This window comes from Lonchura striata, chromosome 4 (genome assembly GCF_050655825.1).
Source record: "Lonchura striata isolate lonStrDom1 chromosome 4, ASM5065582v1, whole genome shotgun sequence".
Lineage (NCBI taxonomy): Eukaryota > Metazoa > Chordata > Aves > Passeriformes > Estrildidae > Lonchura > Lonchura striata.
The window spans coordinates 12,130,104-12,154,050 of record NC_140706.1 but is presented as its reverse complement, the minus strand read 5'-3'; the positions used below and the strand labels follow the sequence as shown (position 1 = coordinate 12,154,050).

The 23,947-nt window shown below is 37.9% G+C and overlaps 1 protein-coding gene across 12 annotated transcripts in view; it reads right to left on the bottom strand.

Moving 5' to 3' along the window:
• The window catches only part of PPP2R2C (protein phosphatase 2 regulatory subunit Bgamma), a 191,666-nt gene that overhangs the window by 110,688 nt on the left and 57,031 nt on the right, over positions 1 to 23,947 (bottom strand). Inside the window, exons 1-3 of one of the 12 annotated variants that reach the window (XM_085577657.1) lie at positions 23,218 to 23,813; positions 16,182 to 16,299; positions 3,651 to 3,742 (exon numbers count right to left, since the gene is read on the bottom strand). The exons of 3 other annotated variants lie outside the window; for them this stretch is intronic. In XM_085577657.1, coding sequence (XP_085433783.1) covers positions 3,651 to 3,717 — 67 coding nt within the window. In that variant the 5' untranslated portion in view covers positions 3,718 to 3,742; positions 16,182 to 16,299; positions 23,218 to 23,813. Of the gene's footprint in view, positions 1 to 3,650; positions 3,743 to 14,818; positions 14,862 to 16,181; positions 16,300 to 23,217; positions 23,907 to 23,947 lie in introns of those variants that run through there. 8 more of the 12 variants (XM_085577658.1, XM_021550762.4, XM_085577662.1 and 5 more) reach the window with 8 other exon arrangements.

Here is a 23,947-nt window from a genome sequence, read left to right as displayed (position 1 = left end):
AATCTCACAATTCTACAGTCTCAGTATTTACTCTGCTAATTTTTCATTTGCTGCATACTATAGTAGAAAAAGCTTATGGAAAATTTAGATTTCATCAGCCTCAATGCTCTTGAGCTGTTGGGTCTCATCAGGCTTCCTGGAAATTGAAGAATGACAAAAACAAAAACCATGGTATTTGTAGCTGATCTTATAGCTTGACTTTGTGAAAACTCAACTCATTTGTGAGTCAGGATTTTATGGAATGCAGAGAATGATGGTTACCTGTGTTGTCATTATGATAACCAGATGACATTCTCATAAGGCTCCTGAAAGAGGATTTACATTCTGCATCTGCTTTTCATTTTTCATCTGCATGTCTCATCCTGTCTAAGCAGCACTTTTTTTTTGTTGAACTCTTTTCAACATCTGAGTTCAAATACTCTGCTACAAGGTTAAAGGTGACACTATCAAAAGCAATTTTAATAGGCCTAAGTTTTCTAGGCACTCAGAAAAAAATAACTAAATGGGTGAAATTGTTATTGTGGGACTTAGGGGACTATTTGCTTGTTTCACTACTATAAATATATTACCTGCATAACTGGAATAGCCAAAGATATAGTGAGGGCTGGCTTTATGCATGCACAGAAAAATGTATTCCTTGCCCTGAAAGAGCTCACAGCAATGGTTCTGCAATGAGTTCCAACTTAAACCTTTACAGATGCCATAGCATTGCTGCAGAATACTAAACAAATTTAAAAGCAAGAATTTTTCATATCCTCAGTTATGCAGCTGGTCATTGCTAACGGAACCTTGTCACAAACTGCTGGACTAAAACTGTGAACCAAAAGACTAATGGACAGTAAAAACAGTCCTTCATGAAACCTAGAGAGACAAGTGTCAAATTCCTTTCTACAGTCCCAATAATTCTAAACAGTAACATCACAGAAGCCTGTGATAACTATGTGGTAAGTCTGTGAAACCAGTTTCACAGCCTGGTACTTGAGCAATGAGATTTCATTTCTGATAGCTTTGGTAATTTAGTCACCCTTTTACTTATACATGCCAGTGGCATACAGCTTTGATTAAAAGGCATTTCCTCCTGCTGTATCTCAGTAATTTCTAGGTGTCTCAAATAAGCACTTCCTTTTGAACAATCTAAGATTACACAGTTCCTTTCAGATCATCACAAACAGACCAATGTACTTCACCCTAACTCCAAACCTGCTAGGGAAACGCTTTTCAAGATCTCCAGAAGACTGGGAATAAGCAAAGTCCTCCGTGGATCCATTATATAAACACAGATCTATATTCTCTTCACAGACAGAAAGTCAAAAAAGAACATTTTAGCATTGGGGTTTCCCAACTGTGCAAAGACCACACATTATTCAATGTGAACCTAAAGTGTTTCTTATTCCTTGTTTTGCAGCCTCTGTTTCTGACACTTGATCCAAAACTCTGTGTCCCTTAAACTCTGTTATCTAGTGGTTGGTGAAAAAATTACTTTGTAAATTGAGCCTGAAGCCTCAAGCCAATTTACTGAACCTTCAGGAAAATATATAAATACATTCTTGAAAGACTGGTTTAACCTTACTCCATTCCCAGTCCTGGGCAGAAGCTCTGAGAGGTTGTACAATCACTAGGATATAACTGGAGGTAAAGACAAGTTGATAAAGTTATTGTTGAAGCTTTTAAGATAAAGATCTGTAACTATGAATGTAATGCAAAGCCTCTTCCCATGCAAGCAGTCCCAGTAGAAACAACAGATTTGTGTAAGTGAGGACTCCAGGATGAAGGAGCTATGGATGTTCTGGGCCATATGCTGGTTTACAAGTGTGCTACTTTAGATAACCACTATTCAATGTAAATATGCAGAAAAAAATCAGACTCTGTATTAATTAGTATTCACAGAAAGCAGATGCAGAGCCAGATGAATTTGTGGTCTGAATAAATACTTTGTGAAGAAAACAGTCTCTATGACCATTCTTGTGCTCGTCCTGAAAATGTATTTTTGTACTTGAATTTAAAATAATGACTATTATAAAAAAGGTTTAATTGTGACAAGGTATATAATTATCTTAAAAAGTTTACATGGCAGAGAGGGAGGTTTGAGCTGAAATTCTGGACTTCAGGTGTGTGGGAGGCCAAATCTGGACCTCCCTATAGCTTTGTCAACATCAGTAAGAGATTAGTACTCTGCACTGCATTCAAAAGAGCTGGAAAAAAAATCAAATCCACATGATCTATTAGCACAATACAAACACTGAATAATGTGACTTAGAGAATGTCATAATGCCATGTAGTCTCATGACAAGGATCCTCAAACTGCTTTCTACTTTATGCATCAGTCTCAAATGACTTCTCAACAGGACTTTGTCATTAATTTTAATTATGAACAGAAGTCCATAGCCCTGCTACCTGATAAAACTAAAAAGTGAAAGCCAGGAACTGTTTTAGCTGTATATAGAATTAATACTACTCCGATTCTTATCCTTTTAAGTTAAAAAATTAAGCAATGCCTTCAGGAAATCTACTTTGACTAGGAAAATTAACTCTTACTCTATGATCTCATGGAAACAGATAGGAACAATGCTAAATTTATACAATTATTGAATTATACTATGGTCTCTTGTTATCACTCCTGTTTACAAACAGCTATAGAAGCAGAGTTAAACTGACTTAAGGGCCTCAACTACAAATGACAATCAAGGCATTGCAAATCCTTCACACAGCATTCAAAACTAGAAAAGTAATTCACCATGACCTAACAGCCTTGCTAAGCCTTTGTTTCCCATTTTCTCAGACTTATTTCTGTGTTGAAGAGATGTATATTTGGCTGAAAATTGAATAATTCTCACTTTATTTGAAGTAAGTAGTGCTCAAGTAACTCCAGGAATGTATAGGAGAATTAATTTGCCAAACTGTTGTTCTGAAAACTTGCATCAGTCATTAATTCCTCTCACAATTTATCACATATTTCTGGTTTGGATGACTACTATCTATGGTAACTGCAATACATACTCTTTATTTTCATATAGTGTAGAATGCTGCATGTCTAACTTTAGATAGGCAGATTTCATTAATTATAAAATAATCTAAAAAAGAACATTAGTTTACCAGCTTAATTGATGTTAATATCTAAATTACATAGTAATTATGTGAAGAGAAATGGTTAAGATACGGCTTTGCAACAGAAATCTAATTGTTCATTTAGATACTAGAACCCAACATACACTTTCTTATCAATTTCTGGTGCATTTCAAAGCATGCCTCTTGGTCTAGTGCCCTACAGCTCCTCTTGCACACATGGCTGCCACCAGTAACTGCTTTTCTGTGCCACATTTACAACCAGGCTGCATTCAGTTATTCACATGCCACACTGGAGACGTGTACATAAAGCACTGACAAAGCCTTTAACAACAAAACAGTGCAAAAAGAAAAAAAATGTACAGGTGCCATCCCACCACAAAGAAATAGCAAAATGTGACAACAGCCAAGCAGAATAATGCAACCTCAACGAATCCAGCCCACGCCGCTTTATGATACATAAACTGATATCTGTTAAAGACTGGTGGCTCACTCAAGACAAGGGGCCAGCCTCCATCCAGCAGCCCATCCTGCAGGAACCACTGCCCTGCAGCAGTCTCTGCACAGAGACTCTTCCACCCACTCACCTCCAGAAGTGACTTCTTCAGAACTGGGCTGAGGAACATTGGTAGGACAGTGTGGGGAAGCTTGCATTGCTGCTGCCCTTGCTATACCTGTCCTGTGGAGAAATAGAGGACTTAATTTCCAGGGCTGTCAGACAGCACCTTCCACATTACAAGTGACAGAAAAAGAACTGAATTTGAAAATGCCTGATTTGAGCAAGTACATTTTGGGGTGTGGTGAAAAACTCCCAGTTCCTACAGAAGTATTTGCATTACTTTCACATCTTCCGTGGAGCTCCGTTTGCAGCAAGCTGGATTCTTTGGTTCATGAGCTGATGATGCTCTTGCCAGTTACCTATGTAACAAACTGAAATATGGTCATTGAGAGCCAACATAACGAGACAGCCTAAATAAAATAACTAAGGAAATAATATTTTAAATAAGCTCTCAACTCTGACATGAACAAATATCCATTGAGTAGCTCTCCCTTCTACCTCCTTTTCAAAATGGCAGTTTTCTGCTCTTTATAAATTTCCTTTCCAGAAACCATTGCTACGTGAATTACCTAATAGAGGAACATTTAATTTGCTTCTCCTGTCCAACCCATTCCATAGAGACACTTTATTTTACTTCCACATTAATCTACATAGGCTTACCACAGGAATCAATCCTAACAAATACCTTTTTCTTTTTTAAAGGAGAAAAGGAAACTTTCCATAGTTTTCATGGTTTCCAGCTGGGACAACAGTTTTCAGTTTTTAATATGACACATTCAAATGATTTGTATATCCCAAAGTGCAATCCATTCAAGAGAGAAAGAAAAATAACTCTATCTGAAACACATGAATAAATAATTCTTTTGAGTGTGGTGATGAATGCAATATTTTTCTATTTCCAAACCAACTCTCTAAAGCCCCAATAAAATAAGTTGTTTGCTCCAAAAGTGATCTCTGTGTTTTTCAGAGTGCCATGATGGTTTGTTTTTTTTTTTTTAGGAAATGTCAAGTTTAGACATCGAGGACTGGAAGCTAATGACCAACCACTTTTTTCTGGTATGAGTGTGCACTGAATACTGATGTTCACAGGCAGGAACAATTTCCAATAATTAATTGGAAAAATATCAGCTTCATTGCATTTCCTTAACTTTGGCCAACAGCAATATTAATCTTGCAAATGAACTGAAAGACGAGACAAAGCCCATACATGTGAGGTTTATACATAATTCAGAACTGCTGAAAAGCATGGAAAGCAAGACAAGAAAACCATGATTATAATATGGCAGAAAAACTCTACTAAGGGGAAAAATAAAACAAACCCCCCACCCCCCATCATGTATTGCATCTATTACTTCAACTGAAGAGTAAATGTAGAGGTAAATAGAATTGTTCACTTCATCAATCACTTCCTTTAAAGAATGCCAATCACTTCCTTTAAAGAATGCCAGACAGCCTGTTTTCTTCCTTTTTTTTTTTATTTGCAACTGCATACTGTTTTTCTCCAAAGTTCCCAGTTTTCAAAATACCAACCCATTCAAAGCAATGAAACAGTTTGTCTTCCAATATCTGCTAACTGGAATATAATTATAGCTGTCTATGAACTATGACTATAAACAGACTTTGCCAAAAAAATTGAAAAAAACCTCCAAGAGAAATAATAACAACTGGTCACATATATAATACCATATTTAATAAATCCAGTATATTTAAATACACAATAAGATACAGCAGCCTGGATCAAATAAATATTACTGATTAATTCTCTTCTGGGCACTACAGATGTCCTGTTCACCTTCAAAGAGAGTGATTATTCTCAGCATTAACAGGAATTTTTACTAAATCTGCTCCTCTTCTTTGTGTGACAAAACCAATGACTATCAGAAAGAAGCAAAATGAAAAGAATCTGACAACTTTAGGTTTTATGTGTTGCCTAAAGCCCTCTCAGAGTCCCCAAAAGGTCATGACACATGAATAATCTAGATATTACAGTAACAATACATTGATAGTACTGATCAGATCTCCAGAGAAAAGATTTCAAATACTTTTAAATATTTAGCAGTATCTTCTAATAATCATAGAAAGGACTAGAACTTCTAATACATTTACTCTCCCTGAAATGCAAACTGGTAAATGCAAGCTGACAATGCTAAAACTGTGGGGAGGGGAACCTCTACAATTGAAAGCAAGAGCTGAATTGGTCACAGTGTGGATTTTTGCTTCTTTACTTTAGTAATCTATGAAGATATCCATACCATGGTTTTCACACTTTGGGGGTACCATACATTTATTTCAAAAACAAGTCTTGAGTGTTCAAAAACAAACACCTTATGCACCTTAACTGCTTCAAAGAGCCTTTCCTTTGCTTACATCATCCTGCTTTTCTCCCTACAAATTACTGTTCTCCAGCCTCCTACAGTCTACACTGACCTATGTACACCAAGCACTTCAGCAGGCACTTTAACCATATGGGATATTACCGATAGGTAGAATCACTTTCACTGTCTGGGAGAGTAATTCATGGAACAAAAAAAAGAGAACAACTTTGTCTAAAGGAAGATACATTCCAGAGATTAGTCCCATTCAAACAGAAAGCTCTTCCATGACAGAAAGCTATTTTTAGGATGAATATGCAGCCTGCCACGAAATCCAAGCTAGAATACCTCTTCTCCCTCCATTTTTAAATCTTATGTAGAATCTATCATGCATATAAGAACTAATACAACTCCCAGACAGACTTATCACCTCTGCCAGAAATTTTCCTGAGAGACTTTTAGAAATCATTGGTTTTTCTACAGTTCATCTTCCCTTTGGAAAATGAAGAAAACCCACCTTTCAGTCTCCATGACTTGGAAAAAGAAATGGTGAGCAGTACATTTCGTGAATCTTTGCATGAGTGAATCCACACATCTATGGCTGCAGCAGTGGATTCCCAAGTGACAACATTCAGGTGGTGCTTGAACATAACCTTTCCCATTCCCTGCAGTGTGAGAGGACTGTAGTCCCACCTGGGTCTCTCCAACCAACCTACAGCTGGTGAAATAAAACAAAGCCTACAGCTGAATCATGTTAGTCATCACTGTTACAGAGCCCATACTTAAATCCAAGTATCCAGAAATGATACTGGTACTTGAATTTTAATTGATAGTCTCCACAGAGAAAGCAAAATGGCAGTTTCAACATGAGATGGCTTTGCTAAGAACCTATGATTTTTTTTATGCAAGCTAAAAAGAATATTGATTTTTTTTTCAAGTCCACTGCGCACTAAATTCCACCATTGCTATTTGAGTTATCAGATTAAAATGCCATCTTTCTCACTAAGAAAATAATTAACAAGTCTTTCTTGAAGCAAAAATTCCTAAAGCTATTTGGTATATTTCAAACAATTTTGGCAGTTGGTGGTAGCCAAAAACATACACTGATTGAAATGAATGAAAAAACATACAGAAAATTCACTCTGGTGCCAGCCAAGCTTAGGGTATATTCACTGTGCACTGTGAACTGCAAGACATCTAAAACATCCACAGTGATAACTAACATTACAAAGTCAGTGCTTCACTTCCAAGTTACAAACTAAGGGAAGGCACGAAATGGCCAAAAAAAAAAAATCTATACAGACTACAGGAGGTTCAGCAAGAAGTGCAAAAATTTGCACTTGGAACAAAAGACCTCCAGACAAAGGAAATGTCTGGAAAGGACCTGTGGCCGTCCTGCATGCTAGGCCAAATACGAGCCAACAGTGGCTTGACATCAGCAAATCACGCTGGCCCAGCACTAGGAAGAAAGTGGCCAGAAGAAAGTGAAATCATGCTCCACTCACCCCTGATGAGGCTAATGTCTAGCAGTGAACAAGAGTTCAACACTCTTCCACAAATGACTGAACCAGATTATGATGCAGTTAATAATTTTTTTAACACTGATTAATTGAAGCAAGTAATTCTGCATGCAGCACACAATTTTTCTTCCAAAAATTCAACTGTGAAAATTCTTCAGCCACAGTCTGTTCCTTTATAGTGGGTTAATCTTTCAGGTTTGTCTTCAACGAAGGGACTCTGGGATGCTCTTAACAGGAATCACCAGCTATAACAAGCTTCTGTTGGAGGGTGCCGCGGGAGACAAGACTCATGCTATCATGACCATCAAGTCTCAGTTTATTGATGGATTACACAGTTTATATATACTCGTTAATTAGCTCATACATATTGCAAAAGCCAAGCTCATGATTGGTTGCTATGTGACTTGTACTATTATCTTAAAACTATCCTTGTGATTGATACTTGCCTGTCCAGCTGGCCTTGCAGTTAGAACAGCTTAGCACTTCTTTGTTCTTCTCTATCTATTTCTACATACCAAGCAGTTTCAATATCTTGCTTTCTGTACATCATTTTCTCTTCAGGGTCATGCGGACTCTGCAGCAGTCACGTAGCCCTCCCTACTTGGATTAATTTTATAGTATCATGTCCCCTACTGTACAACCATTCTTCTGCCAAGCTCTCTTCAAGCTTCCTCATCAGCTTAAGCGTTTACCTAAATGTTCTGCACATAGCTCAAAAACCCCTCTCTCTCATTATAACACTGTGAACTTCCTGGTATCTGTAAAAGCATAATTTAGGAGGATAATATGAACCTCACAAATTAGCACAAACCCAAATGGACAAATGAAGGGAAAAAATTACTGTTTTCTCAAGACACACATTTTTAAGGTTCTGGTAGACACAACCCTCAAAAGTATCTGTAGCAAAGAAAAATTACTTAAGGGCTAAAACCATGTTACTGACATTCATGAAATATCCTGTATTTTTTTTTTCAGAGCGATTTAATTATACCTTTCATACTACTCATGCATTTAAAGATCTTCTGGATAGCATTAATTTGAATTCTATTGCCACATAAATTAATACAACTTAGACACATTTATCAGCCCTTTAAATAACAAAATGATGTGTCCAGGCAGCATACTCTTGAAAAGGAGAAAAAGACATACAATTAAAACCTGAATTGCAACTACTTTACATTTCAGAAAGTTAAAGAGTACCCTCGAGCAAATTACCTGCAAGAGAAAACCTGGAGAGCAGTTTTGCTTCAAGCAAAGACTTAACAGTATTTAAAAGAAAACAATATGCAGCATGAGTAAATCATATAGCAGACAAAAGGGTCAAAGAAAAATAAATGGGTTGTACTCTAGTTAGTATAAATCTGAATGCATTAAGCTCCAAGGAAACTTGTAAAGACAGTATTAAGGGCACAGTATTCAACTGGATAATTTTAACCTTGATTTTAACCTTAAATTTAATAAATCATATTATGCATGAGAATTTCCAAGTAGATTTCCTAACTCACTCTGCAAATCAACAAAATGATAACTCTAAATAGCTATAGTAGCTACAGAAAATCTGTTATTTTGGTTAAAGGACAGTATATGGTTTACTGAGGAACAGAATTGCAATAAACCGTAAGAAAAGTAACAAATCCACATAATTTTAGCTCCCAGAAATTTTTGTGCTAAACTGCAGAATGTACTTACATTTCTTGACAGTAGTAGGAAAATCTAAGCTTTGTAGATTCTAACAATTCTGAATATGGTAGATGGAATTCAGCTACATTTTCATCTTTACCTGCTGGTGTTGTAAAAACAAAGCCAGCAGTGGTATTGAGTCTCTGAAGATTTAGCACACTTGAAATTTCCAGAAAGGTTTTTGGTGAGCATTGAGATAAACTCTTCAAAAAAACACAGTCTTCCAGTACCAGGGGTTATAAACTACATCCCCACATTATACAATGTCATCGTGAAGACAAAAGTAACTCAGGTTACTGTACAAAGTAGTTAGCACAAACAGATGCAGAGATTAAGACAGATGAACAGATGCAGAATAGATGTAGAGGTGGCACTGGAACAGGTTGCCCAGAGAAGCTGTGTATCTTCCTTGAGAGTGTTCAAAGACAGGTTGGATGGGGCTTTGACCAACCTGTTCTAGTGGAGTGTCTTTAAGGTCTCTTCCAACCCAATCCATTCTATGCTTCTATAAGATTAAAATCATGACTCAAAACAAAATACGTGGTTTGTATATACATACATATATTTTTCTGGATTTACGATATGTACACAGAGTACAGCCATGCAAAGCCATGCAACTGGATCCAATCCTGCTCCAGCCAGTGGCAGCTTCTCAATATACTTCATTAGACACTAAATCACAATTACACAAAGGTTGTTAACAACCTGTCAGGGTATTAAAGATGATATTGCTGCCGTTTAATAGAAACATGTACAGTAACCTTGTCCCAACAAATCCAGGTAGTGTATTTCAATTTTTTAAAACTTACCAGAGTAAAAAAATAAAATGAAATTAAAATTTAAATTTCTGTTATTTAGTCACTTTCATTTCTGTAGCAGGATGGCATGGAGGACTGAAATGTTAATGGTTAGTGGCTCAATCAGCCATTTGCAATAGCAGCAGGTGCTTTGCTGAGGTTGGGTTTGCAAGGTCACAGCCCATGTGCGGGGGGGTGAGCACCCACCAGCTGGGAGTACAACTGAGGTTTGAGCCATGTGAGGGAGAAGGCAGGTAAGAATCAGAGGTCAGATAATGTTTTTTATCACCCTTAAATAACAGGCTCAGCTGTACAACTTTTCCCTGGGAACGACCAGGGCATTCACACACAGGCCTGAAGGTTTTCATCCCTTCTGATGGGACACAACTGGCTCAACCACTCTGTCCTGAGAGGCAGCTGTCATAAACCATCAAAGACCCCCTGAGTGCCCCCTGACTAATTTTTGGGGCCTTCATGAGAGGACTGCATCTGATCCACAGTGTTACATCAGACAGTGTAAAACTGACTCCTCAGTAAGCAAGGAGGTATCTGACATAAACTTGAACATTTATTAACCCATTGAACTTTGTGTTTTGGGGGCTTCCCCCACTCCCAACTGATCAAGATGGAGATCATCACTTCAACCAACAGACACCAAATAACAATAATTAAGTCTCTTTGCTAGGTAAGTGGTGATATGTTTCCACTATCTAATCTTATCCTTCTCATTCCTTCTTTCCCTTATATATTTTCTGAAGTGGTATCTTTATACTTTCATACTGTTATATTACTACAGATAGATAATAACCAAAAGGGCTACATACCTCCTTTCCATGGCAAGCACATTATTCTAAATAATCCCTACATAAATATATACATAATATATATAAAAAGCCAATGTCATTTCATTCTAATTTCATTCAGTGTCATTTCATTCTAATCTGCTGCAAGAGATTTATTAGCAAGAACCTCAGCCACCCTCGCCTTCAGGGGTGAGTAATAACAAATAACAAAGAGAAAACCCCATTAGCTTTTCCCTTATCATAACATGATAAAATCCTGACCCTGTCCTTCAGCCAAGTCTGTTGGTATTAATATACTTAACTGGGATCTTACCCAAGAAGGCTGCCAGACCTCCCCCAAAAAACTCCTTTTCAGTAAAATGGTGCAGAAGAAGGGACTCTTCAAATTTCAAAAATACCTTCCCCCTTCACCTGAGGGTCATCTACAGACCAATTTATCAGGTACAAGATACTTTGGAGTCACATCTGTGTCCTTTAATGACAGTAAAAGAATAGTACTAAGTGACACTTCCAGGTCTTGTCCTCACAAGACTCAATGGATATACATACAGAGAGCAGAAAGAATTTGGCAAAGAATACCAAATGAGTTGTGGTTTTGGCTGGACTCCCCTTTTTTTTTTTTTTTTTTAAATAAAGATTCCTGGAACTCAAACAGTAGCAAGTACTGCAAATAAAACCCAAGTATTACTACAATCAAGTCAAACAGCAAATGGAAACGGAGTAATTAGCCAAGGAAGGAATTCTGTGTCCTTATTTCTCTCCTGAGCAGTGTTTGATCTACATATTCTTGATGTCTCTGAAGTCTGAGCAGGGAGTATTCCTTCCAGAGAGAGAAATTCTAAGAATTTAAAGCTTTAGGGTCCTGCTTGAACAGAGATGCAACAGTTGCCTTCTGGCAGGAATTAAAGCCGGCATGGAAATTTCACAAAAGGAATTAAAAGATGTTCCGGAAAGTGGCCAAAAGGAAATCAAAGGAACTTTAGCAGTATGAAGACACATACCAGAAGCACATGAAAAGAAACTTCAAGGAAGACCATTAGGTTTAAGAGTTACGGTTACCCATCTGTTGCCTGGGTAGAAGGCTGTGTGAACTAGGGGAAAATGTTAATTATTCCTGTGAGATATTTAGTCCAAAAATATTCATGCTTTTTTATATAAGTTCCAGTCTTGACCACTTGTCAGTTGTCTAGGGGAACAGATGTATTTTAGATTTAGCCCAAATTTTGACCTATAGGAACCAATCAACTTCTTTCAGTTCTTCAAGTGTGGTCTGTTACTGGATCTGAGAATCAGACTGGGGAAAAAAAGCCTACCTGATACCCAGTCTGACAGCTACCTGTGAATTAAAAGATCTTAAATACAGATAAACTATAGCTCATGCCTTATATCACATTTAGTGTTGTATATATCTAATACAGGCATGAGTAATCAGTTATTTTACAGAAACACAACATAAAAAGTGGACAGTTTTAAAGCAGCTAGTTTTGAAAAGAGAAATGGAAATCTGTGGAAATTATCTGAGTAGCCCCACAGCTGAAGAGATGAGCTCTGGGGGTTTTTATTTGTAGAAATGTTAAATTGATCAATTGGACTACTGCTTTTAAGAACTATTATGATGAACAGGTTTCTTCATGCCATCTCTAGCCCAATGTGCTATTGTTGAACTCTTTCAATAAATTCTGCTCATTATTTCATCAATAAAAGCAGCTTTTGAAAAAAGGAAAATCTTTCTATGCTCTATCAGAAGGTTTCTTAGCAGGGCACAAAACACGGAACAGGAAAAAACCAATGACTCTACATAAACTCACAAGAACCATCACTTAAAAACTAAAACACAAGACTTTAACAAATTCCTTGTCCAGGATATGTAAACTAGTGAAGTTACTGTTTTTATATGAAAAAATTTTCCTCAAGTTTGCTTGAACTATGTAGCAGCTCTCCTAGTGTCAGGTTCCACCTATAATGTCATGCCCTAGTATCTCTTGCTGTCATGTGTAGTCAAGTCTCATCTAGCTACTGGTATTTTTTTTTTTTTTAATTTGCAGGTATTATTTCCCTAACCTATCTTTCCTTGCAAAGATATATTCCTGAAGGATTTCACTTACAAAATAAAATCTCAGAATTTCTGGACTGCTGTGCAAGACCACTAAAGGCAAAGTATAGGAGATTCCTTTCCTCAATTTCAATTATTTTGATTCTATTATTGTGTTAGATTATGTCTGTACACATATGCACAAATTGCTCAATGAAGCTTTTTGGATCAAAGATTTTTGGCTTAGCAAAAGGGACATTAAAGGCTTTGAAATATCTGTAACATTTCAGAAAAGAAGGCTACCAAACTGAAAAGTTTTCAAGAAAACTGTAAATTCAACTGCTAAAAATAAAATCATTGAGTTCAGTTATTAAAATGTAAAATATAAGAATAGCTTCCTGCGATAACCTCAATAGAACAACATTCATCAAATCTCATCTGTAATAACTAGGCTGGTGTTTGCTCTGTGGAATCCAGACTGCTAATTCTTCCCATTTACAACTCCTCCCTGGCTTTCAGGAACAGAAATAATTTTCTGTCTAAATATACTTACACTTAACAATCAAAAATTAATCCCCCTGCAAATAACTCTCCACACTGGCAACCACCTTTGTTAGTAATTATTTATAGTGTACGAGCATCAATGCTTTCACATTTAACATTACTACATTACTACCACTTCCCAGGTACATCCAGGATAGCTGTCAGACATTTTTCCAATATACTTATAGTTTGTATTTCCTCCCTTCTTTCTACTGTGTATAAATATTGCAAAAGCCTTATAACAAGGTGGTTTTGAAGGAGCACAGCAGTAAGCTTCACTACTCTGGAAGTCTTCAGCACACTGACCAAACGTGCACAGGGAGCAGGTCACAGGGAGCAGCAATGGGACTCTGGTGGCAGATGGCAAATTTGCACCAGCACAAGACAGCACTGCCCATGGTCCCCGTGCTCTCAGGAGCAGGCAGCTGTGCTGGTTCCCTCCCTGCCAGCAAGGGACAAATGCAAACCAGGCCAAGCTTGCTGACATTTCCTGAAGAAGCCTAAATTGACCAGAACCTCTTCCCCTCTGCTCTGATACTTCTCATGTGATGGGAGTGGCTCCAACAGCAGCAGGAGAGATGGGCATCCCAGGCTACAGAGTCCTCTGGAGAATGGGCAATTTGCTGACAAAAATGGCATCCATGTCAATTTCAAACAAAATCCTCAATTTAAAATGCCTTGAAATTAATTTGAAGATAAGAAAAAGTAAAAGATATTTTCAATGAAACAATTTTAAACAAAAGCTGGGAAAAATCAACACAAAGAGCTGGTTGTTTGTATTCTGTACAAATCACATTCAGCAGTGATTTCTGCAGCACAGTTCAAAGTTAAAGCAACCAAAACCCTTTACTGGGATGTAACATGAATTCTCACACCTAGTAAATCTTGAAGTTTTACTATAATTGGCTGATTTGCAACATCATAACTGATAACAGATGCAACTCATTTGTTTTAAAACTAGCACCTTTTGTAACATTTGCATAGTAACACAGAGGCCTGTTCTCCATTTCCCTCATTTTTCTGAAATGTATGTGGAAGCACAGAAATGTCTCCTCTATCAAGTAAGGCCACAATTAACCATGGAAAACAAAATCTGTGTTCAAGGAAATAATATTTCAGAAAGCTACAGCTCATCATAGATGAAAATCAGAAATTGAAGGACATTGTTTATCACACCATGATGAAAGGAAAGTTTTACCCCAGACTCAGCATTAACCTAACAAGTGTCACTCTCCTGACCAGCTCTGTCACACATAGACCAAAACAGACTGAATCATATGAGACTTGAAGGACAGTGCCCTACATACCAGCTCCTACTGCTTCTCAATGCTGAAACTTCTCCATAGCCATTCCAGGACTTCTAGATTCACATTTCAAGCATAGCAGCTGGGAGGAATACAGGCACACCAGAAACATTTAGGTGCAGTCATCCACAAAACTTCTGTGAGTGCAGCATACACTTGCGTTACAAGTGCACACAACATGCACAAAATTACATTCATATTGTACCTGAGCAATGAGAATAACCACCATCCATATGACTTTACTTCACTCTTAGTAAGGCTTTCCAGGAAATTCTGTAAGATGTAATAATTCACATCTACCTATTTCAAAGAGACTACATATGTGAATTCCACTTTGATCTTCAGTGTTGATTAAAGAGAATATACTTGACTTAAATCTTCCATTCAAAAGAAGACTGTAGAATGCACATCTGACTTCATCTTGTACTGGTTATTCTCATATCACAGATCTGCATGCAGCAATAAAAAGTATCAAATCAAGCAGGGTGTTAAATTAACATGTAGCATGATGAGGAGTCCCAAGTGCTACCTTGGCAGTCAATTCAGGCCTACACTCACCAGTCCACTGTGCCTATTTGTTCAACGTTTTCTAATCTATTATTATTGAATTTATTAGTTGAAATTTTCTTTTTATCACTGCATAATGTAGAAATAAATACATTCTATCAGAAATTATTTATGACATAATAGCAGACAGATTCTGATTTACAGCTATACACTTATTAAAGACTTCATGCCAAGTTCTATCATAAATTGAAACCTCTGAAACAGTACATGATTGGATGAAAGTCTAGAAATAAATAATTGCTAATTGGTGACTAGCTCATTGCTTGAAAACTATTTTTCATTTCTATTTGAAATGTTCATTTAACATCTTAGAATAAGGAGAAATAATATGGAGTCATTAAAATCTGAGATCATGAAATAAACAATCATTTACTTCTAAGTCAACTCAGATGATCTTTATTTCTACTAGAAACGGGCCCAGAAAGTGGTAGAGCAGGTTATGGTCATCTTTAATGCAAACATTACTACCACAGGCAGCATTAGCCTCAAAATGTACACAAATGATGTTATTTTGTCACTGCCTATTTGCAACACCTGAATCACGGGAACAATAAAAGCACTGCAGACAGGAAGAAGTATGGAAACAGTAACTAAGTTCTAATCAGACATGCATTGAACTAGAGAATAATAAACCAACTCTTAGTCTTTTACTTTCTTCTGTACTCTAAGTAAAGCACATAAATGCCATTATAATACAGATGTCTGCATCATTTTCTTCTCTTTTTTGTAACAGATGGACCAGTGAATAGGAAAGAAACATACACTGCTATATTTAACAATACAGATCCCAAAACCTGTCATATTAATAATTCAGAAAAGTCACTGAACTGGATGGCATATCATGCTGAGGTTTTATAGGAATCAAATCTCTTAATGTACATTTTTATTATTTGTCTTTCACTGGCAAAATACAGTCTGCTTTTATTTGCATTGAAGCAATAATAAAACCAGGAACAAGAGCTTTCCAGCAAGGTAACTCTTGAGAATAGGAACTCTCTTACCATATATAAGGCTGCTTTGCTCAGTGGGGCTGTTGTTCTTGGTAAAGAATTGGGGAACTTTCACCAGGAACAAGTAAAATAGACCACACTCATGACTAAAGGCAAACTCAGCATTAACCTGAGAACATGGAAATAATTGATCAGGAAAGTGCCTCAACATGGCTAGAAGTTCATTTAAAACCCTTTCTTGTTTTAAAAATCCCAAAAGTGCCCATAATAACTTTATCTAATTTTCTGAGATTATTACCTTTCCCTGACCATAGGGAAATTAGCCTGAAATGACACTGAGATTCTACTTTAAGCAAATACTTTGTGTTCTCTTAGCAGCCAGTGCTTGAGACAAAGCCTTGCAATGATGATTGAATAAACTGTGGTGGAAAGTTTCAAGGATACAACTAGTAATTATGTAGTAACACAATGTAAACAGTAAGGATGAGTTACCTTTTTATGGCTGTAATAAAAGATAGTCAGTTCTTCATTATAAAATATTCAGTGTTATTGTATAGTGTTTCACATTTTGAACTGATGCAAGAGCAACATCTACCATTCTCTAAATTCACCATTTAAATATATGATGTATTGCTGAAATGCCTGAGGTTTACACAGAAAACATATAGAAATTATACTGTTAAGTACAGTTTTCATAATGACACATGTACTAAATAAACTTCTCCCATGGTGAACAATGACACTGACTCTACCTGCACAATGTTGTTTAGTTTTACATTATTCAATACTTTTAAACTGTCAGTTTCAATTAGAAAAACTCTGGCAGACACAGCGAGCTTGCAAGGATCATATTTCTAGGCCCACGTTTTATCTTACACACACATTGCAGTTCATGTCCTGAACTTCTGGTTTTAAGGTTTATATGTAGCTCAGTCTATTACATATAACAGCTATATAGTTAAATATGCGATCAACATTTCTATTTATAATGTTTCTAGTCTGCTGGCACCTGGAAAAGCTCCAGATTGCTACATGTTCTTTTTCAGCTCCTTGTTGTCACTGTCATGGAAGAAGCTTGGTTTTAGCTAATATTCCACATGGTCCCTTTCTTTTGTTAATAAATCTTACTTCTCCAGGACCTCTAGCACTATACAGCAACCAAATACATTATTTAGACAGTGAGTGCAAAATCATCTGTTGATTACATATGCATGCAAAGAGAGCCAAGGTTGCCATCATTCCCTAGGGGCAACCCACCAAAATCACTGATCCAGCATCAGAGATTTATTCCTTGGCAAAGAGAAAGATTGCAGCCCAGCCTAATCACACCTGTTAAAGCTTTAATGGGTACATGTGACACTGGTGAATAATTGCCATGTGAAGAACATGACATTAAATGAAGATCCAAACCAAGTTAACTGCATGCCTTTGAAACATCTCCTGCAGCTCAGAGTGGCTGTAAGGGTCCCCTTAAGGTAATCTAACAACCAGTCCTTAGAACTAAACTCCTCTTTGAAGAGGCAGATATTCTTCTGAGGAGGCAGTAACAAGTTAACTCTAACACAATCCTGCTCTTTGGGAACTGAGGAACTGGAAACTGAGAAACTCCAAAATCCCAGCCTAGGACCAACATCCTAACCCAAATCCTGATTTATGATTTCTTCATCAAGTACATTTGGCAAGCAAAATAGAGACAACAATATTATGAGCCTAATAAATGTAGCATGAATGGAGTGCTTTGAATGTGTAGCTGATGCTGCATCATGGCAAGCACTGCTGACAGCATAATTCACTGGCTAAATCTATCCTGCCTTTGCTGGGCTTGTTGGAGGGAATTGCTGGCCCATCTCACGCCTACAGACATTGCCTTAAATATCTGTGCTGTGCAGATCCAAGCTTCCAGCAGTTCCAGTGTTTGGTTTTCCTCGATGAACCCCACACCCAGCTGCAGGTTTGAGTGAGTGAGCAAAGGGATGCAGTGCAAGCCAGTGTGACAGCAATGCTCCAGCTCTGCCTCCATGGCTGCACCCAACTAAGCTGCATGAATAAAGATTACAAAGTCAGCAACATCACTTGGATGGAATAAACCTTATTAATCCAAATCTTCAAGGCTACTCACAACATTCATCTGAATATCACTGTGAATAAAAGAGCCAAATCCGTGCACAGAAAGACATACCTATATCCTGTTTAACAAGGGACAAAATCATGCTTTAACAAGGTTTACCCCTGTTCACCCTCGACTTAAGGAAAAAAATAACTAACACAAGCAACTACACTAAGAATGAGCAATAATTTCCAGGGCAATTCTAAAACTGTTCCTAAATTAGTTCTGTAAAAATATTTAAATCATCAATATTCACAACATAAATCCTGAATTGCTGGAGGTTGAGAGGAAGAGTTACCTCTTGTACTTTTCTTAATAAGGAGAAATCAGTGAACTAGACTGACCAATGGTGAGCCTGAGTCAGCAGAGAGTTACTTGTTTGCTATATTTATCCAATTAATATCTCAGGTAGTAAAGTCTAATTCAATTTATATCTGAGATGTTTATGAAAGAAAAGCTCAAAACCAAATTTCTTTTTGGCAGATAAAAATTGATAATTTCCTCTAATTTTGATTACTGAAGAAGAGATATACTAATTTCTTTCATTAAGGAAAAAAAAAAATCTGTAAAAAGGGCTCCCTTATCCTCTATAATAATCATTAAGAACAAAAGGGGTTCCTTTATCCTCTATAATAAACATTTCACATGGTTATGATTCAATATGTTTATATTGCACTGCTAATTCTAGTAACTTTTCAAATATATATTTGAAGACATTAATGCACCATTAACATTATTAACTTTTTCACAGAAGTGAAGCCATGGAACCAAAGACACAATTTGACCATATAAACGTCAAGATCGTGCAGGTCACCTTCTGCCCCACTGCACCAATGCAACTCCACTGGCCCCACTTGCATTTGCAGGCCTAGACCAAGGGAGGAGCTTGTGTCTCTCCAGAAATTGGAAGTATAAACATCTTTTTATTCCTTCCCAAAACAGAGATATTCCATAAAAAGTCATCGGTTCATAGGCTAGACTTGTCTGTATGCAACCTGCAATATGCCTTCACCCACCAGAGAAGAATTTTTCCAAATAAATTAGAGATCATGGAGGTGAAACACATCCTTTAACATAGTTTGGCAGAAATAGTGAATTTTGTTCATTATTTCTGTTAATTGTTAAATCAGTAAAACACAGAGTAACAGAACTAACCTGGCATCTGAGCAAGAGAGTGGCACCATTGATTCCTGCAACTTTTTGCCCCTACCAGGAAGACAGCAACCATACCAGGCAATTCACTGCTCAGAATCAGACCCTGTGTGGCTGATCCCAAGGCCCTGAGACAGCAAAGTGTATCAGCAGTCCTGTCAGGTCTACCATTAATCTTAAGCACAGGTAACATCAAGGGAACTCCAGGACTGAAGGACATCCCCTGCCAGCTAAAGCAGAAGTCTCTTTCATCCCCCTTCCCCCAACTCACAATTTTCTTGCCCTCTCCCCAACAGACCCTGTCTGTACAGTAATGAAGGATCACATTTCTCCCATCCGACCCATCTTCTCTTCCCGTGCCTCTCCTCCCTCCTGCAGTTGCTGTGCAAATAACACATTTTACTGACCCAACACCTCCTGGGCAACTGGTTCCCACAGCTGTGGTGCAAAAGGCAATTAAGATAAAACACAGCCCTGCAATGAATCACAAGCCTGAACAGATCTCAGAGGTCATCTAGTCCATTCCTCTGCCCCACGGGAGGCTCAGCTATCCCCATGTCATTGCTTGCAGACATCTATGTCACCTGCTTTTAAAAACTTCAGTGATAAAAATTACATAAGCTCCCCAGGCAATATATCCCAGTGTTTCACCACCTTTGCAAAGAAGTTAAATCTTTCCTCACAGCTCACATTTTCTAAGCCTCAGATGTTTTTTTCTCTCTTTCTTCACAAGTCTAACCAGATCTTTTTTATTTTGCTCATACAAACAACTCCAATTAAAACAGTTTGCTTCAAAAGCTACTTTTAAAAATGATCATTGAAAAACTGCTGTATATTGAAGCTGGAATTAAACCACCTTTTTTCATTGTGCAACCATAACATAATTTTAAAGACTTTAAAAGACAAAATTATTAATGTTCTGCTTGTTTTAATGCCACATTGCAGTTGTGCATATGCGACAGGAGAAACAGGGCCAGATAATCACTGTTGTCATACGTGTGTCTATAATGTCTATTACAGTATAATAGTTACAGTATAACAACAAATCAAAAAATTGTTGAGATTTAAAAACCAATTCGATTTTCCATAGTCAAGGTAAAGCCACATTTGTTACAGATAATCCCAATGTTGGAAAATAATGATCTATCAAAGAGATGAAATTTGACTTTGCTCAAGCAAAGCAGTTGTGTTAGGAACACCTTCAGTCCACTAGCGAAAGCAGAGCAAATTGGATTTGGCTCACAGCTTTCCTATACCCTGAATTCCTGTGTCATCTGACTCTCTGGGCTTTTTTAATCACTGAAAAACTAAACCAGGAAGAGAATTAAAGCAATGCTATAGCTAACCCACATCTACATGATTATTGCTGGCTTTACTTTCCTTTGTGAATAGAGGAAGAAAGGGTTAGAAATACCTCCTTTTGTAAATTAATTTAGTCTGCTGCATGGAATAGCAAGGACAGAGGACTCACTTACCAAGACTTTAAAACTCTGAAAATGAGATAAAATTTTGGTTATTCACAAACAACAATGAATTGGTAACTTCTCTAATACACTGAACATAAAGCATTTTTTTTCATTTTAAATGGTGGATTATGAAAGCCAAAGAAAAACTTGGATTGGACCCCAAAGAAGTATAACAAGGTAACATGTTACTGCTTTTCTATTGTTGCACTTAACATGTCACAGGACCAAATACAAGGCCTGTGAAAGGACTGCAGGCCTTTACAATTGAGAAGACTTAAAGTTCTTTCATGGAGCCAAATTTTTAAACAAAAAAATACAAAATTCCACAGAAGAACAAACAAAACACATTTTAAGCACCAGTTTAACTAATGTATTCATTATGCATTTTAATCAAAGTGTATCCATGAGAAATTAAAATTTGTGATGCTCCTCTTTGAGCTGAAGGTCTCCTTGGAAAAATTTCACGGATAAATCCATTCCCTCATGATTTCCAAGATCTTTTAAAAGGTGTGGCAATGTCAGATATAACAGCTGTGAAGAATTCTATTATACCTGACAAACCCAACAAGAATTACACTAGTCTGAAATGAAAAACTAATACTTTGCTACTGAAGATTTCAAGAACAGATGCCAACATATTTCATTATGACTTCTGATCACAGGAAAAATATAAAAAAGGCCAGCATTGATATTCAAAGTGTATTTTTACCCATTTCAGAAAAGCCCCTCCATGTGCAATGACAGAAGAATGTCCAGTCCTTATGATCCAATTATCAGGTGAAGATAAACTATGAGAAAAATCTAACACTTGGCCTAGCAGTGTCACAAAAAAACTAAAAATCTCCATCTAATTTTTAGAACACTCATGACATATAAAAGGACAATATGGATTTGAAAAATCCACCATTAATTTAATTTTCCTCAGATCACAAAACAGAGAGACTTGAAAATTCAATTTTTAACATAGCTGCACATCTGAAATTTACCATGTATCAAGTATACTGCAGTAATTATACTGTGAATTTTGCAGAATCCCAGGCATGAATTTACAAATTTAAATGAAGTTTCTTCAAACAGGTGACCACATCTCAAAACATAAATCATCATTCTGAAAAAAAAATTAACCAAAAGTTCGAAACAAATTTGAAAATGCACCACAACATTAACCAGAGTGTAAAGGATGTCCTAGAGGCAAGATTAGCAAGCAATTACACCAGTCTCTGGTAACAGTTACAGCTCACAGCATTTTTAATTTTTCTTCTGAAAAATCTGCATTGTGGTCCTGGTATGACAGAAATCATCCTACTGTTTTCTCCAATCTAAAACAATTCAAATCATCAATAATCAAGAGAGCATAAGCTGATCACGTTTCAGGATGCAGCATGGGAGTATTAAGTGACTGAGCATTGATCAAATGACGACAGAATCTGGAGACTGTGTCTCAAGGAGTATCAGTTGACCCTGATGTTAAGTATGTTCATATTATATAAGCCTACATTGAGTTACTATTTCTGCTGCTGAAAAGTGCTGTTAAAACTGCACATACAGATGTATTTACAAAGTCAAGCACCTACAAATGCTTTCCTCCTGTTTAATCAATCTTAAAATGGCCTACTCTTAAACCAACTTTCTGGCAAGGAAATACAGACCAGTACCTGACCCAACCATTTCAGAATCTCAAGGCAAATTCTCTCAACATTTAACATATGTCACCTGCAGGAAAATTCCTTTTTATGTAATAACCTACAAGTCATTGAATGACTTAAAATGAAGGTGCCTTTTCTCATGTACCTTGCACAGACACAGGGAACAGAAAGAAGGCAGCAGCATTTCAAAAGATGATGCCTACATATCCCTTCTAAATGCCTTCTAAATGTATACGGTTCTCTAGGGAACAATCAACAGAGCAATGTCTGTAACGCTCAGGATATAATTACCAAAATGAGATGCATAACCTTCATTACACCAGCAAACAGTTAACTTCACGGATTATTTCTCTTACTTTGGTGCTCTCAAACATTTTTTTTTTTTTTAAGTAATCAGGTGCTTCCCATCTTCTACATTGCAGCTACTGTGCATTCAATGCCAGGTGCTGCACACCTCACTAGCAGAAACTCAGCACAATGCAAGACCTTCTCCAGCCCCGGTACTTTCATATACTGCTGTAGCATGACAGAATGTCTTCGGGATTTAGCAAATTCAGACAGATTCTGTTGCTACATCCCACAGAAAAACGCCCTGAAATCCCCCGTTTAAAAAAGGAAAAAAAAAAAAGGAACAGCCTACATCTCCAAACATGACAGTGCATTCCTAGCATAGAATATGCAACGCGAGAAGAGAAAAATGACAGTATTTATGTTACCTTCAGTCACATAGTTGTGGTCTCGCAGAAAGCTGTGGTTAATTTTCCGTGCGTCCGTGTCCTCGCCCATTTACAGCAGGATTACTCAGCATGCCTATCCGCAGTGGACTGATAGCATCAGCAGAGGTCGTCACAAGAGCACCATCCATGCTGCCACTGCCTAGCAGAGGCGGGGAACACACCGGGCCACTGAGCACAGCATAATGAGCGCTATTGAGGCAGCACAGATTTTGGGGGAAGGGGGGGTGGGGGGCGAAGAACGAGCGGGAAAAGAAAAAAAAAAAAAAAGGAAAAAGCGGGGAAAAGGGAAAACGAAGTAGCGGGAGAACGCCGGAGGGAAAAACGGCTCCGAGGAATTACGGATGCAGAAAGCCAGTAGGGAGCTTGCGTGAAGGGAACAGAGGCACTTCTCGCACAGTTAAAGAATAGCCCAGCTGTGTCGCAGGTACTCCGAGCACAGGCGGCAGCTCCCGGCGGCGCGGCCGGGCTGCAGCGGGAGCCGCCCGCAGCGGGAAGGCGCGGGAAGGAGCCGAGGGGAGCGGAGCCGAGGGGAGCGGAGCCGAGGGGAGCGGAGCCGAGGGGAGCGGAGCCGAGGGGAGCGGAGCCGAGGGGAGCGGAGCCGAGGGGAGCGGAGCGGAGCCGAGGGGAGCCGCGCTGAGGGGAGCGGAGCGGAGCCGAGGGGAGCCGCGCTGAGGGGAGCCGCGCCGAGGGGAGCGGAGCGGAGCCGCGC